At 37.6% G+C, this 17938-nt stretch overlaps 1 protein-coding gene across 1 annotated transcript in view; it reads right to left on the bottom strand.

Annotated features, from left to right (window-relative positions):
* The window catches only part of LOC113439400 (solute carrier family 22 member 2-like), a 32877-nt gene that overhangs the window by 14592 nt on the left and 347 nt on the right, over positions 1-17938 (bottom strand). The window contains exons 2-5 of the mRNA XM_026705257.2: positions 15002-15962; positions 11948-12051; positions 3104-3258; positions 504-672 (exon numbers count right to left, since the gene is read on the bottom strand). Of these exons, the coding sequence (XP_026561042.1) occupies positions 504-672; positions 3104-3258; positions 11948-12051; positions 15002-15415 (842 nt within the window). The 5' untranslated portion in view covers positions 15416-15962. The remainder of the gene's footprint in view (positions 1-503; positions 673-3103; positions 3259-11947; positions 12052-15001; positions 15963-17938) is intronic.

The following is a 17938-nucleotide window of genomic DNA, read 5'->3' on the forward strand; positions in this document are numbered from 1 at the left end:
TGCTGTGAAAGTAAAACTGAAACTGAAACTCCTGCTTGTGTTGCATTTGGAACAGATTTCTTTTCAGGTGGGGAGAGGAAGTAGATCTCCTTAGCATCAGAGTGTGTTAATAATAATGCACAAAATACTAATGCTCTGATGGTCATTTCAAAAAATCCTTTCTTAGTGAGTGCCTAAAAGCTAAAAGGAACATATGTGCCGAATTTCAAGTTTGTAGCTTTATGGTTCTGGAGATTTTGTGATGATACATGAGTGGTATTTCACTTTTATATATATAGATAAGCAATTAAATATGAACCTCCTGGTGTTGTTAAATTACAGCTTCCACAATCCTTCACAATTGCCATAGTGGATATAGCTACTGGTTGTTGGAATCTAATATCATTTGGAGATTCTCCGTCCCTATCCTAATTGCACTAGACCCAGTCTTTCCTTGTTCCATAATAGAATCTTTCCCTTGGATATTATAGGCAAAAGTCTGACTCTGAGCAAGAAGTTCTTACCAGTAGTAGAGTAAGAGAAGGAACATTGGAAGAGTAACAGCAAGTTGAAGCCACCGCCAGTTGGGAATTGCATAAGCCAAAGCATTGAGGATGAGGAGGCCAAAGGCATAGGCTAGTTGATAGAGAATGGCCACAGTCCTCCTGTAGCTTGGGCCAACAATTTCTGTGACTGGAAAATAAAATGAGGACTTTCCATATTAATTCTTAACTGAGAAATAGCTTATTCATAGGCTTTGATTAGGAAGAATGCTTGTAAGGAAAAGAAACAGTGGAGAACACATTTCAAACAATTAAAAACTAATAAGGGACATCAATTTTGAAACTGCATGGAAATGATACATACGCTACGGATATCTACGATCTCTTTGGCCTCTCAGTGGCTCTTAATAATATTAACTATGACAATCCTCCTGAACCTCCTCCTGAATCCTCTAGGTCCAGCATTACAATATAGTACTATAATGATTGGTTGAATTTGTTGCCACCCATCTCACCACAATTTGTAAGGGATGTCTCCGAAAATAATGCTGTAGCTTCTATCTTATCCCTTGGTTTTTATTCATGAGGTGCTTCTAGATTCAATTTCATTCAAATGTTAAGCAACATTTAGATTAAATTAGTGAATGAAATCATCCAGAGATCAGGGCAGAAAAACTCAGAAAGCAGCCTAAAAAACATGTTCAACTTACAAATGAACCAACTCAGTTCATTGGGTTAAATCCACATTGTTGCAACAAGAGGTATTTATACCCTCTTTTAGCCTTTGTTCATCCGTAGCTAATTACAATATGAATATAACCCACCAACATCTTTCTTGTTCCATGTCCTCGTGATGCTGCCTTCATTTGATCCCTGGTTGTACTGAAGGTAGCTTAAACTCATACTTGGCTATTTCGGTTTTGGAACTGCTGTTTTCTCCCTTTTTTCTCTCTAATATTTTTAATGTGGATATATTCTGGCATGCTTTACCAACTATTCTGTAACTTATGATTCTTGGGAAGGAGGACTCAATCTCCTACTGGGTCCCACTTCAGGCTCTTTTCGGCACACACCCTCATTTATGATTCCTGGAAACTGTTCTCTAGAAAAAAACTTGTTTGGACAGTAGGAAACATTGGGGTTTTTTTTAAAAAAACTACCAAGTCTTTTTATGCCTGCCAATTCTCCAAGTCAATTTGTGTCTTGAAGAATTGCATCAACCCAAACAACAGCTGTCCAGAGAGGAAGAGGGAAAAGAGATGGCTGTCCCTGTACCATTCCATCACACAACCTTCCCCATTCTGCCAATTCATTGCTCCTGAACCCAGGTTTAATGCTTTTCCAGACACTCAGATGTCAACTGGTAATTAGGCTCCTTCATCCTAGGACACTCAGGGAGGAACGGAGAAGGCAAAAACTTGGCTTACGAGAGAGGAAGTGGCCATGATCCCCTCCATTGGTTGCAGCTGGGGAGAATAGTATATAAGAGAGACGGTTAAAACACATTGTTGTCAGAAGTAAAGTGTGAGTTATTTTGGGCTGAAGTTATCTTGGTTGGTGTCCTTCCAACAGACTGTGCCTTGTTATCTCCTTGAAGTTGGTAATTACTTATCCTGGTCCCTTGTGGAAATTCTTTCATTGTAGTTTGTTTTAGTTTTTTATTTCACCTTTATCTGCTCATTAAGTTTGGATTGTATTGCTTTCTTTTGAAGACTATTTTTGAATACGTTTTATCTCCAACTATTATTGAACAGTGGGGCCAAGTTGGAGGCATTAAAGGACATTTATTTACATTTTGGATTTTGTTACATTTGTGTTACACTCCGGGTCATCACAGTTCCTCCCCCAGATGATAATGTTTGGTGGGAGAGGAAAGGAGGGAAACAAGCCTGGGGAAATCTATCATTCCTTGTCCCTAATGTGTCTTGTAGACATTTAATAAGAACAGCACCATTTGGGGGCATTGGGACTGTGGCAGGAACAGCAGCTTTCATGCTGGTAGAGCACCCTGTTGGCTCAAGACATGGTTAGACCTTTAATCTAGTCATGAGAAGGAAGCCTGTAACTTTAGTATATTAATATACATTGTAGCAAAAGGATCACAAATTAGTAAGGTTTTAAAAGGTTGGCAGTTTAAGACCTAAGTACCACATGATGCAGTGAGCTTCTGTTTTTGCTCTGGCTCCTGCTAACTTAGCAGTTTGAAAGCATGCAAATGCAAATAGATAAACAGGTACCACCTTGGTGGGAAGATAACACATAACCGTGGAAGTGTCTTCAGATAATGCTGGCTCCCTCAACTAAGAAACAAAGATGAGCACTGCCCCCTAGAGTCAGAAATAATTGGGCAGGGGAAACCTTTTAGCTTTTTTTTAATCTAATGTAAAATTATTTCTTAAAGCTGAGGATACATCTTTTTCCTGGGATTATTAAATATATTCAAAAGTTTAGTTTCTGAGTTTCAAGGATAGGTTTGATTTATTAGAGTTGGACTTGATTAGTACTAATTTAGGAAACAGTATTAAAGATTAAATTTCTTTTTAACCTTTAAAAGAGTTAAATGGGTTCCACTACTCTGTCCTCTCGCAGAATACCAATCTGAAGGCAAGTGTCATACTTACGCAAACTGTAACCTGCCATCCAGCTGCCCTTGCTGAACAGGCCTTGGATGAAACGAAATATCACAGACCATAAGTAGTTTGGTGAGAAGGCAACGAGTACTCCAGAGATGGCAGTTACCAGGACAGAAATTAAAAGGCTTACTTTCCGTCCAAATCTGCATTAAGAGAAGCAACAGATACACAAGATCATAAAGATACAAGGAAAATCATGTTGAAATTCTATTTTTAAGGTGCCCTTGTGGTACAGGTTGTCCTCGACTTACGACCAAAATTGACCCCCAAATGTATGTTGCTGAGTGAGAAATTTGTTAAGTGAGTTTTGCCCCATTTTATGACTTTTATTGCCACAATTGTTAAGTGAATCGCTAGAGTTGTTAAGTTAGTATCAGGGTTGTTAGGTGAATTTAGAATTAGAATTCTTTTATTGGCCAAGTGTGATTGGACATCCAAGGAATTTGTCTTGGTGCAAATGCTCTCAGTATACATAAAGGAAAGATACATTGGTGAAGAGTCAAGAATCATAAGGTACTTGGCTTCCGCATTGACTTTGCTTGCCAGAAGGTTGCAAAAAATGAACAGATGACCCTGGGACACTCCGACTGTCATAAATATGAACCAATTGTCAAGCATCCAAATGTAAATCATGGGGATGCTGCAATGGTCATAAAAGTGTGAAAAATGGCCATATGTCACTTTTTCAGCTCTGTTGTAACTTTGAATGGTCACTAAACAACACTAAACTATTGAAAGTCGAGGACTACTTGTTCTGCCCTGACTAGGAGATGGACTTGTAAGGTACCTTCCACCTGTCTCATTCTATCAAATTTGCTTAGCTCTTTCTAGGTTCAACGCTGCTGCCTGAATTCATACAACATCTAAACCTTAAACCCAGATTCAAATTTTCTCTGCTCATATGAAATACTCTGCCCAAATAAATTAGGCACATATGGCTTCAGATGATTTGTAATTCATACAACCTGCTAAGATTATGACTGGCCTCCTACAACACACTGAATCCTATGCCTCCCAGCCCCGTGTTAGATTAATGTAGAGTGCTGAACTAAAGTTTTGAGTTACTAATGATACAGGATAATAATAAAAACAAGGACAAATAGCTTCTATCCCAGGGCAGTAACTCTATTGAATTCTACTGTACAGTGCAATATTAATGCAATATCAGGAGTTTTCAATTCAATGTATAGAATTTGAAGGATGTGTTTTGTGTTTATTTTCATAGTCATAATGTACACTGAAGATGGTATTTAATTTTGTTGTATGAGGTGCAATGACAATAAACTAAACTAAACTAAACTACTAAGAATTTTCTTGAACACTGTGAATAAAAATAGATTGTAATGAATCCATCCCTGCCTTGGCTGACAAAACCACTAGCACAGCAGCCTTTCCTAAAGGAATAAAAGTTTTTCTTCAGCAATACTATGAATAATGGTGTTTGATTAACAGTTGTGAATCTGAACACAAGGTGGCAATGTTCACAGCCATATAAAGCATTGTAGGTCCAATTTTCTATTCTTCTTCTCTGGTGAGACATTTATATCTGCACTCTAATTTTATTTATTCACCAGGTTTAAGAATAGAAAAACTTTACAAAGCCTGGAAGGGAAGGCAAAATTATTTAAATAATCCTGATACCCATCAATCAAAAGGACATAGTATATACACATATGTGTATGTGCATGAATGTATGTTTGTTCCTCAAGCAACATGTTATTTTTTTTACAGCTGTTAAGCAATGGTTTTAAAGTATGGATTAATAATTGAAGTTCCAGCAGTATTTGGCAGAAGGAGAGAAAGGTCTTGCCTTAACCCCAAATCAAAATACATTGCTCAAAAAAATAAAGGGAACTTTTAAACAACACAATGTAACTCCAAGTCAGTCACACTTCAGTGAAATCAAACTGTCCACTTAGGTAGCAACACTGATTGACAATCAATTTCACATGCTGTTGTGCAAATGGAACAGACAACAGGTGGAAAGCATAGGCAGTTAGCAAGACATCCCTAATAAAGGAGTGGTTCTGCAGGTGGTGACCACAGACCACTTCTCAGTACCTATGCTTTCTGGCTGATGGTTTGGTCACTTTTGAATGCTGGAAGTGCTTTCACTCTAGTGGTAGCATGAGACGGACTACAACACACACAAATGGCTCAGGTAGTGCAGCTCATCCAGGATGGCGCATCAATGCGAGCTGTGGCAAGAAGGTTTGCTGTGTCTGTCAGTGTAATGTCCAGAGCATGGAAGTGCTACCAGCAGACAGGCCAGTACATCAGGAGATGTGGAGGAGGCCATAGGAGGGCAACATCCCAGCATCAGGACCGCTACCTCCGCCTTTGTGCAAGGAGGACAGGAGGAGCACTGCCAGAGCCCTGCAAAATGACCTCCAGCGGGCCACAAATGTGCATGTGGCTGCTCAAGCGGTCAGAAACAGACTCCATGAGGGTGGTATGAGGACCTGACATCCACAGGTGGGGGTTGTGCTTACAGACCAACACCATACAGGACATTTGGCATTTGCCAGAGAACACCAAGATTGGCAAATTCGCCACTGGTGCCCTGTGCTCTTCACATAGAGTCAGTAATGGTGTGGGGTGGCATTTCTTTAGGGGGCTGCACAGCCCTCCATGTGCTCGCCAGAGGTAGCCTGACTGCCATCAGGTACTGAGATGAGATCCTCAGACCGCTTGTGAGACCATATGGTGATGCGGTTGGCCCTGGGTTCCTCCTAATGCAAGACAATGCTAGACCTCATGTGACTGGAGTGTGTCAGCAGGTCCTGCAAGACAAAGGCATTGATGCTATAGACTGGCCTGCCTGTTCCCCAGACCTGAATCCAATTGAGCACATCTGGGACACCATGTCTTGCTCCATCCACCAACGCCACGTTGCACCACAGACTGTCCAGGAGTTGGGGGATGCTTTAGTCCAGGTGTGGGAGAAGATCCCTCAGGAGACCATCCGCTACCTCATCACGAGCATGCCCAGGCATTGTAGGGATGTCATACAGGCATGTGGAGGCCGCACACACTACTGAGCCTCATTTTGACTTGTTTTAAGAACATTACATCAAAGTTGGATCAGCCTATAGTGTTTTTTTCCACTTTAATTTTGAGTGTAACTCCAAATTCAGACCTCCATGGATTGCTAAATTTGATTTCCATTGATAATTTTTGTGTGATTTTGTTGTCAGCACGTTCAACTATGTAATGAACAAAGTATTTAATAAGAATATTTCATTCATTCAGATCTAGAATGTCTTATTTTTGTGTTCCCTTTATTTTTTTGAGCCGTGTATATGTCAAAACTGCATTCAGTTTTGGTCACCACGATGTAAAAAAGATGTTGGGACTCTAGAAAGAGTCCACAGAAAAAGAACAAAGATGATTAGGGACTGGAGGCTTAAACATATGAAGAACAGTTGCAGGAACTGGGTATATCTAGTTCAATGAAAACAAGGACTAGGAGAGACTTGATAGCAGTGTTCCAATATCTCAGGGGCTGCCACAAAGAAGAAGGAGTCAAGCTATTCTCCAAAGAACCTGAAGGCAAAGTAGAAGCAATGGATAGAAACTAATGAAGGAGAGAAGGAACCTAGAACTAAGGAGAAATTTCCTGACAGTTGGAACAATTAATCAGTGGAACAAATTGCCTCCACAAGTTGTGAATGCTCCAACACTGGAGGTTTTAAAGAAGAGATTGGACAACGATTTGTCTGAAATGTATAGGGTTTCCTGCCTAGGCAGGGGGTTGGACTGGAAGACCTCCAAGGTCCCTTCCAAGTCTGTTATTCTATTCTATTCTGCAATGTTAACTGCATTTTGAAGTTTAATAAAGTAATGACATAGACTTTTAAGTGTGGGAACAGAAGTAATTTATCCTTAAATCATTACTCACAAATGGTTAAAATCTGGGAGGTAATTAGGATCTTTTTAGATTTGTAAAATGGAAAAAAATTGTCCCCTTTATTGCAATTCACAATTCCCATCTTATTTGTGGGGAGGGGGTACCAAAAAATGAAAAATCATGACATTGAAATTCTACTATGTTGTTGCTAGATTGGTATTCATACAGGCGGTGGGCCATCTATTCCTGATCTTACAAAAGGTTTGCCACAGATAGGAATACAGGAAGAACTACGTTAAGCACTTTCTATTATGCTTCTTTGTCACTACAAATTCAAATAGTATTTTCTTCTTGTTTCCAAAAAAGCCACTGGACTTGCTTGTTTTGTTCTTTAGAAATGTTTCACTTCTCATCCAAGAAGCTTGTTCAATTCTGACTGACCGGCAGGGAGTGGAAGGATTTATCTTCTTTGCAGTCATCTGGTTGTTAGTTCTTTGAGAGACACTGAGGCCACCGGAGGGTTTTTCTGTGTCCTCAGGGTCACCTGAATCAGAGTGTAAATAGGTATGGAACTTTCTTGGGACTGCTGAAAAGGCTCCATTGTAAATGGAGATAGGTGCAGGGGTGGTATTTAGCAGTTCTGGAGAACCGGTAGTGGAAATTTCGAGTAGTTTGGAGAACTGGCAAATACCACCTCTGACTAACCCCACCCCATCTATTCTCTGCCTCCCAAGTCCCAGCTGATCACCTGGGTCTTCTTTTGTTGCCCTACACAGGAGAACGGAGCTGGAAAGCAGGTTAGTGGGGTGGGGAGGGAATGGAAATTTTGCTGTATCCTTCCTCTGCCATGCCCACCAAGCCACGTCTACAGAACCAGTAGTAAAAAAAATTTGAATCCACCACATAGGTGGTGTTGTATCCCTCTCCTTCTTGGATGAGAAATGAAACGTTTTCACAGGGAAAAAAGAGTCCAGTTGCCTTTGGGGGTGGGTGGGTGGAGCACCTCTGGGACAACCATGACTTGGATGATGGACAATCCCCATAGATACTTTCTTCTTGCTTCTTACTTTATTTGAATTTGCAAAAAAATTGCTTATCCTGAAAGCATGCTGGCATGAATGTACATCTCATTAGACATTTATTTTTAAAAAGTTGGATGAAAATTTTGACTATTAGGATAACAGTTTGAAGAAGAGAGGAATTCTATAAAGCTTTTAAAAAGAAGACTACTAGGATGGTGCAGCTTTGGCAGGAAATGTGAGAGGAGCCACTGGGAACATTTTTAGGTTCTTAGGGCTAGGAATAGTGGAATCCCTGTTGCTTTCAGCTAAACTAACAAATCCCATTGAGAATCAAACAACATCATATTCAAGAGCAAAGCACCATGGAAAGAAAAATAAATAAAGCTTTGTTTTATTTATCCTCTCTTGTCCTCATCCAGAGGAAAGCTTCTTTTTTTAACCACTGGTCTTTTTAACAAGCTTTAAAGAAATTTAAAGAAACTTAACAAGGAACAGGTCTCACAGCAATAGTACCTGCAAGGTATATAAAGCAGTAGTACAAGGTCTTTGCAAGCCAAAATCTGAGTGCCAAATTATAACCTCTGTTTATTCTCTCCATCAAAACCTCATTTTAGAATATTGGGATTTTTTTTATTTTTTTTGCAGATAATTCCTTGTAAGGTTATTTTCCTAAGTTGTGACTGTCCAGGCCAATTCAGAATAGTTAGCAAATATGTAAGACATCAACTCTACATGTAGATGTGTTCTAAATTTCATAATGGTCTGTTCCTCTGTATTACACTTCACCTTAGTTGTATGTTTGTCCATTATTTCTCTTTGTTTTCAATACTTCTGAGATAGATATTATAAGTAGTCTTGAACTTACCATCACAACTGGGATTTGAACTTCTGTTTTCAAAGTGAGAAAAGTAATTTAAGTTAGTTGTGCTCAAACTTTTTCGCCATTGCCATTAAGTGCAGTTCACTGTAAGTGAATCGTATGACTTTACATGAATTCAGCTTCCCCACTTAGCTTTGTTTGTCAGAATCCAGCTGGAAAGGTCACAAATGGGGATCATGTAAACACATGGCAAGTTGCCAGGCAATTGCCAATTTTGATCTCCTGACCACAGGGAGGCTGAAACAGTCATAAGTGCAGGAACTGGTCACAAGTCACTTTTTTCAGCACCATCGTAAATTCAAACAATAACTAAATAAGTGGTTGTTAAGTCAAGGACTTCCTGCAATTGGAAGTCTCAAATAATTACGGGTAGCAAACTATAATAATATATTAGCATAGCATTCTAGCTTATATTTTATTTGATGCTGCAGTATTAAAAATAAAGAGACCTAGTAAAAACATATATTTCGTACTCAGTTAAGCTTTGCTCCATAAACTCACTTAGATTTTCAAATGTTCAGTTCTTCAGTTTAGTTAAAAGTATAAAGTATCCAGAAATGCCCATATACACCACCTATATGGAGAATATAAGTGTATGTATTAGCTTATACAAATACCAACCAGAGATGAAGTTTCAGATTGAATGGCCGGGGTCTAGTTTTCTGGCATACTGATGTTATTATATTATACAATTTTGTATATGCTTATGAAGACATGTTCTCAAATAATTGCAAAAAGCTAGCACAAGTAGAACGTATTTCCCTTGTCAAATGTAATTACCTTGGTCTGTGGTACGTTACGTTTCAAAAGCATCTGCCTTGTTTCATATATTAACATTCAGGTCTGTACACAATATGCCTGAATTCATATCATCTACCAATCAGCATCACAAACATCCCTTATGCTTTTATTCATACCTAACCTCCTGTGCAGAAGTGGTGTTCAATTTTTTTTACTAACAGTTCTGTAGGTGTGGCTTGGTGGGCGTGGCAGGGGAAGGAGACTGTAAAATCTCCAGTCAGAGGTGGTATTTGCTGGTTCTCCGAACTACTCAAAATTTCTGCTACTGGTTCTCCAGAACTGGTCAGAACCTGCTGAATACCACTTCTGCTCCTGTGCAGAAGTAGCGGAAATTTTGAGTAGTTTGGAGAACAGGCAAATACCACCTCTAACTGGCCCCACCCCCTTCTATTCTCTGCTTCCTGTGTCCCAGCTGATCGGCTGGGTCTTCTTTTATTGCCTTGCACAGGAGAACGGAGCTGGAAAGCAGGTTAGTGGGGTGGGGAGGGAATAGGATTTTGCAGTAACCTTCCCTGCCACACCCACAAAGCATGCCCACACAGCCACACCATACCCACACAGCCACACCATGCCCACACAGACACACCCACAGAACCGGTAGTAAAAAAAATTGAATCCCACCACTGCTCCTGTGCAATTTATGTATTGTCACACATGCTTTATTTCAATCATATACTGCCTGTAGTTGTACTGATCAATCAAACTTGATCAATCAAACTGATCAATCAAACAAATTCCATACTCTCACAAAAATCCCATACAGATAGGCCTCGACTGACAACAGTTCATTTAGTGACAGTTTAAAGTTACAACAGTACTGAAAAAAGTGGCTTATGACCATTTTTCTTACAATCACTGCGGCATCCCTGTGGTCATATCATCAAAACTCAGATGTTTGGCAACTGAGTCATATTTTTATGTCGGTGGAGGTGCCTTGGGGTCATGCGATCATCTTCTGCAGCCTTCTGACGAGCAAAGTCAACCGGAAATCCAGATTCACTTAACAATCATGTTACTAACTTAACAACTGCAGTGACTGACTTAACAACGGTGGCAAGAAAGGTTGTAAAATGGGGCAATACTCAGTTAACAAATGTTTCACTTAGCAAGAGAAATTTTGGGCCTAATTGTCATCATAAGTCAAGGCCTACCCGCATTTGAGTGAAGCTTATTCATTTTACCATCTGCTTTCTCTAAATTGGCTCACTTTCTTGATCAAATTCAGACACTTCTCAGTGACCTGTTGAAGAGCAGAAATCCTTTTGGCAGAATTTCTGCCTAGGATACAGCCATGCTGTGTTTCCTACGTTTCCCCGATGGTCACTCTTGTATCCTCATGTCATGCTGCCACGCATCAATTCCAAACCTTCATCATACTAATCCTCCTAATTTTGGCTTTCATGCTTCTTACTTTTCCATTATTTTTAGGAGTAACATTTCTCAACCCAGCAGAAGTAGGTGCAGAAATAAGTACACAAATACACCATCAGCTAACCACACCCATATTTTAGTATTCCTTTGATGTATGATTTTTTGCAGCCTTCCCGGCTTTTGGCATTTTCAACAGGTTTTATATTTTTCCATAAAGTTTTTTCTTAGTCAAAAATATTCTCAGCATTTGTTTCAACTTGATTCTTTGACATAATCACTATTATTCTGGAACCACTCTCTAAAATACCCCTTTCAGTAAGGTGACCAATCGTCCTCTTTTAGGGAGGACAGCCCTTCTTTAGTAAGTTCTGTCCTCTCTCAAAAAGCGTCCTCCTTTTCGATATTTGTAGACTAATCTCCGAATTTGATTGATGCCGATCTGATCCGTTGTGTGTGAGGTGACGTATTTGTATTTGACATGACAATTCAGCAAGGCTCGGTACATTGCGGCGAGATGAGATTATGAGATGCATGCACTCTGCACAGGAGAATTGTTTTGAGAGAGTGCTCCATGTTTACTTCTTACCGAAACACGACATGGCAGTGTATAATACAGTGTATTCTGTATTTTTGTTGTAATGAATGAAATGTTTCTTTCATTTAAGACATTTTTTCTTTCAATTTATTTGCGTCTTCCTTCTCATTGTAAAAAAGTTGGTCACCTTACTTTCAGTATTGTCTCACTTCAGTTGCATCCCAAATAAATTATTCACTTATTTTTAAATCCATCCAGTCTAATGGAGGCAGTTTAGTTTTCTTCACCCACTTTCAGAACAGGTTTTCATTTCACCAATCCTTACTTTCCATTATTCATATTTAGTTTTAGCAAAATTGAATGATGCACCCACCTGTCGGCTAGGTAGCCAGCGAATATAGATCCAACCAGAAACCCACCATTCACAGCTGACTGAAACATATCTAGTTTCCAGGAATCTCCACAAACCAAGTTAAACTAAGGAGAAAAGAAACAGAAGTAAAATTAGTTCTAATTATTAAGACAGTTAAAAGCCATTCACAGAGAAATGTACAAGGAAAAGGAAACATACAAATAATAATAATAAATAAACCAGATTTGTCCCCAGAATCCTCCATGCCAACTGTTTTGCTTCAAATTTAGGAGAACAACTTCTTCAAAATGTTGTTATGTTGGGTTGTATTCCACTAAATTATTGTTGAATAGGTCAGACCTTTAGGTTTCTGTGGGGATTCAAGCAATTAGGGAAGACAAAGGAAGATACTGTTTGGCAAAATGTATGCATAGATATATGCATGCATGCATGCATTAATTAATTTGTTTGTTTCTTATCTCATTTGTGTTCTGCCAGAAACATATGATTCCACATAGTATGACTTCTCCTCAAGAGCTGTGTGGTGATACAGTGGTTTAATGCCATATTGCAGGTTAACTCTTCCCACAACCAGGAGTTTGATCCTGACCAGTTCAAGATTGACTCTGCCTTCTATCCTTCCTAGGTCAATAAAATGAGGACCCAGATTATTGGGGGCAATATGCTGACTCTGTAAACCAAATAGAGAGGGCTGTAAAGCACTGTGAAGTGGTATATAAGTCAAAGTGCTATGCTATAGCTATTGGGAAATTTCACTCTACAAAGGAAACCAAAAATGCTTATGTAAGCTTTGGGAAGGCCTCACATGGCCAGCAGCTGCCTCGTGAAAGGCTGAACCCGGCATGCCTTGCCAACTGGGTGAAGAAGATGGCAAAGGTCAGTTGGGGGAAGTTGGGGGAGGGCACTCAAAAGGGCAAAGACAGGGGGGAGGTGGACATTTGAGAGGAATTGAAGTGGAAGTAAGTGCATCAGGGCAGAAGCAGCAAATCACCTAATGATTTATTTTATTTATTTTGTCAAGCATGCATTTGATAATATATACTGTATATAAGTATAAACATGATTATTAATACATGAAATAGATACAAATAAAATGGAACATTAAGACAGGGAAGGTAGGCACATTAATGTGCTTATGCACACCCCTTACAGATCTCTTGGGAATAGGGTGAAGTCAATAGTAGACAGTCTAAGGTTAAAGTTTTTGGGGTTAGTGGAAGAAACCACAGAATCAGGTAGAGTATTCCAAACATTGACTACTCTGTTGCTGAAGTTGTATTTCCTGCAATCGAGTTTTGATGGCATGGTTCTGGTCTAACAACAACTGTGACAGAGACAACCAGAAGTGCTGTCACCACGTGGTGCCATCACCTGAGGTTTCGCTTAATACCCGCTTTGTTTAGTGGTTATTATAGTTGAATGACTAAAATCAATCGGGTGGTTGTTTAAAAATTTATACAATGGCACCACTTTTGGATGAATTGAAAATGAAGCTTAAAAAGTACAAAGAAGATGCACAAGAAGGAAGGGGTTCTTTTGGCTTCGTTTTTCAATTCTTAGAAATGGAGATTTGAACTATGAGAAACAACAAGAAACGACTGCAAAACAAGAAGACTGGTACAAAGAAGAAGCCATCTTTAATGAACAAGCAATTTTATGTCGAGAAGAAAAAGGAAAGAGGGGAAAGAGAATGGAGAATTTAAGACTTAAAAAAACAACCAAAGAAAAGAAAAATAATTTGAAAAATAAGTATAATACTGGAAAGCAACAGAAGAGGGGAATACAGAAGAGAGAAATAGAGGTAGAGAGACAAGGGGGTAAAAAGGGGAGAGAAGAGAGGGAAGAAGGAAAGGAAAAGAAGTTACAAAGGACCGGAACAAGATATAGAGAAACAGGGCCTATTTAGAGATAATGGGTGAAAATTTAACTGAAAAAGGGATTCTATAAAGGTACATAAGACTGTATTGTTATATTAGTAATAGAAATAACTTTAGAAAATTGGAAACAACGTATGATTGAAATGTGGGATAAAATAGTGTAATTTAGTGAAATGTTTGTGAATAAAATAAGTGAAATAAAATAAATGAGAAAATTGAATTAGGAAGGAATGGGAACATTTTAACTAGTTAATGTTTTATAAAATATAAGTGAAGGGGGGGAATTAACTATGGAAAGCTTATAATTGTTCCCATAGAAGTATGATATTTAATTGAAAAGTAATGTTAAATATGTTAAGACTTTAATGAATATTAATATTAATGATAGAATTGAATTGGAATGGAATGTTGTTTTAATTATATACATTTATATGTATATATATATTTAAGAATACAGTGTGTATTTTAAGAATGTACCAAGCAGAATCCGAATGGAAGTTATGTATTATTATATTGAATGTTGCAACTTTAGGAAAAAGATATAAAGGCGTCATACTCCAATCAGTAACTACAGGAGAAATTTTGTTTAATGAGAAAATATAATAGATAATTGAAACAGGACAGACAAAAAATATAAATACAATGATTTGAATTGAGATGAGATAATTAAAATAAAATTGAGAAAATTAAGAGGGGAAAAGCTATGCAAAAAATGTAAAATAGTAATAAGATATGGAATAGAATATAAAAATGAGCATGAACCTGAATTTGTGTCTGTACGAAGAAATGTAACCTGGGATTATGCTGCTTTCAAAAAAGATGTTTTATTTGTATTTTTTTTCTCTTTGTGAAAACTCAAATAAAATTTACAAAAAAAAAATGTGTGAAGGGTGAAGGATGTGTGTTTGTGTTTATTTTCATGGTCATGATGTGCACTGAAGATGGAGTTTGAATTTGTTGTACGAGGTGCAATGACAATAAAGTAAACTAAACTAAACTAAATAATGTTTACAAATTCTAACCCCTGAGCATGCATATTCTAGAATTTTCTGTAGTAGCCATGGAAGAAATGCACTTATCTTCTTGTTGAATAAATCCAAGTGGAAAAACATGACACGGCATATATTTTTTTGAAACAAAATCTTATATTAGATTTGAAACAATGGCAAGACCTTACCTCAGTCACAATGGACATGACTGGAGCATCATAAAGCCAGCCATCTTGACAAGTGGTCACGAGGAGGCTCCTGTTCTCCAGACTGGTGAAGTCTTCCAGGGGATTTGTACAGCTCAGGCCACTTTCATTCCAGTTGACATTGTATCTCATGCATTGAGGGGTGAAAGTATCCTCTTTGGATGTCCCTTTTGGAACAGTGTGATTCAGTTCATCTTCAAGAGTCCAGCCACACCGGTTGCTTAATTCAGTAACTCCCGGAGTCCAACAACGGTGCTCTGGTATAAGCCCTAGGAAAACAATTCCTACGTAGACTGGGGCAAAGACAACTGAGAGAAAGCAAAGGAGAAAAAAGACCCTTTTCTGGAAGAAGTCAAATTCCCCAATGTGTTCCAAAAGATCATCAAAGTCAGGCATTTTGGATGAAGGCTGAATCAATTGCAATCCAGTATTTAATTGTACTGAGAAGAGAGGTGCTTATACAACAAGGCATTTAGCCCCAAGATAAAGAGTTAATTTATGAATGATTAAGCCATCCATTGCCCTTTTTATAGATGTTTCACCAGAGGGAAGATCATCTCAGTAAGCTTCAAATATCTTTAGTGGCTTTTTTGACTTATTTAGCAGACGACCAGGTTTGGTAATAAACTTCTATGAAGTATTCCAGAAATCATGATTTCTCTGGCTTGTTGTGGATGACAAATCAATAGGAACCAAATGAACAATCTGGATGTATTCATCAAAGCAAGTATCAGTGTGAACACCAGTAGTACAATCAACAAACCTCTGGTGGAGAGTAAAGTCTCTTTCCCCTGCTTCCCTAGAATATTTGTCCAGCGCTGGACGCTCTTGAATAATCACGTACTCTGCATTCCATTACATAGTACATTTCTTCAAATGCTGCCCCTAATTTACCCTGTAATAAGTATTCTAGGCATAACCCATCATGTGATAGGCTGGCAATCTGGAGAGAGGTACAATGATTCTGTTAAAATTTGACTTTCAGAGCTATTCAACAGATCTATTCAATGGCTACTTGTTAATACTCTAGATTAGTACAATTTTAAAGTAATACTACTTCCATTATTATTTTTAAAAAGCTCAAACTCCACATATACAAATCATGTACATACAATATGAACACTGTGTGCCTTTGTATCTGTGTATACATACAATGCACATATTTCTTAATAAGGAGGTATGTTCAGGATCCTAACTGATTCAGGGATTTTCTAACTTCTGAACTATTTAGGTCAACAAAGGCATGATGGATCTCCATTGCTTAATTTCCAACATTTTTACTTAGCCTCTGTTAATACAATTTGAATTTCTACAATAATACAATTTGAATTTCTACCAAAGCAAATCTTACTATATTAATAGTTTTTCCTAAAATATATCTTCATTTTTCACTTCATTTATTCATACATATATTCCAGAAAATGTTTTCTCACTTAATAGTGGCTTAATATAATTCCAGACATAGTAATTAAACAGAAATATTTAAATTATTTTAAAAATGAGTATATATCTTATTGGTTTTTCCTTATCTTATTTTCATTTAAGCCCAGTTGTGGCCATGAATAATTGATACTGCAACTTTTTCAGCCTTTTAAAACATTTTTCAAATCTAGCAGTCAGTTTTGTGCTATTTTTCATGTAGACAATATTCAAATTGGCATATTTGTTCATTTGACACTAATTACACAAAAGGCACATTTGTTTGTTTATTGCATTTGCATCCTGTCATATTTGCCAAGATCCCAATCATTTACAACTAAAATCCAGTGAAGTAAAATGTAAGTAAAGCAAAAGTAAAAATAAATAAATAAATCATGAATTGTACAGTGCCTTCATTAGATGGCATTTGACCAAACTATATCAGCTCATTCAGAGAGTTCAGCGGAATTGAACGGGTAGCTAAGAGCCCTGGAAAAGCAGACAGCTCCCATTTATACCGTTTAAAATGTTCTCCCAAATTCTGAAAAACAGTCCCGATTCATGCTTTTGAAATTCACTGGCAAAATTGCTACATTTTGATAATGTGATTTGGGGAATTAAAAAAAAAGATTGGGGGATGTTTTAGGTGCAGAAATGGGAACAATTGCTTCCTGAGGCCACCTGACCTCATTTTATTTTTTATTTTTTGAAACAAAATCAGATATTTTGCCATAATTTTCACATTTCAGGGTATGGGGGGCTACACATAGTCTATAGGTTGTACACCACTCATTTAACGTATTAATTTTCACTTTATTCCAAGTGATATCTTATTTTTAAAAATTGATTGTTTACCACCTAAGGTTTTTTTTATCATGAATGGTTGATAGGAATGTGAATAGAATGTCACTGCATTCCTGTCTCCCCATAGTTGCCTTGGCTTTAAGACAAAGATACTCAGTCCTTTTAACCAATCTTCATAGGATTTTGTTTCCAATTACTTCACCCCTTTCATCATTCTTTTTTAGGCTGTTACTTTGCTTTTTCACTTTATAAAGTAAGAAAAGAACAAAACCTCTTGTTCTTTTTTCCCTCCAATTAAAGCTGGTAGGCATATTTTTTCAGCTTTTGTTCTCAAAAGCAAAACTCCAAGTAAAAATGCAGCAGTTACTAAGATATGATCATTTGCTATCCATGTTGAAATAAAGACTTATTAGATTAAATTGCAATATTATACATATAAACCTCAAATTGATCACATGTAATATGTTTATTGAAACTGCTGTGTAAAACATATAAATGTACAATAAAATTTACGGTATGTAAATATACACATCTGTGAGAAGCAGTTTTATGTATATAATGTTGTTGCAATTGTATTGTTTCTTTTCCCTTTCATCATTCTTTTTCTCTTTATTATTTAGTCACAATCATAATTTAACTTGCAAGTTAAATTTTATCTAAAACTTTATATTCTTACATTCAAAACTTCTTAGACGT

This window comes from Pseudonaja textilis, chromosome 1 (genome assembly GCF_049901715.1).
Source record: "Pseudonaja textilis isolate UNSWEBS1 chromosome 1, rPseTex1.2, whole genome shotgun sequence".
NCBI classification, from domain to species: domain Eukaryota; kingdom Metazoa; phylum Chordata; class Lepidosauria; order Squamata; family Elapidae; genus Pseudonaja; species Pseudonaja textilis.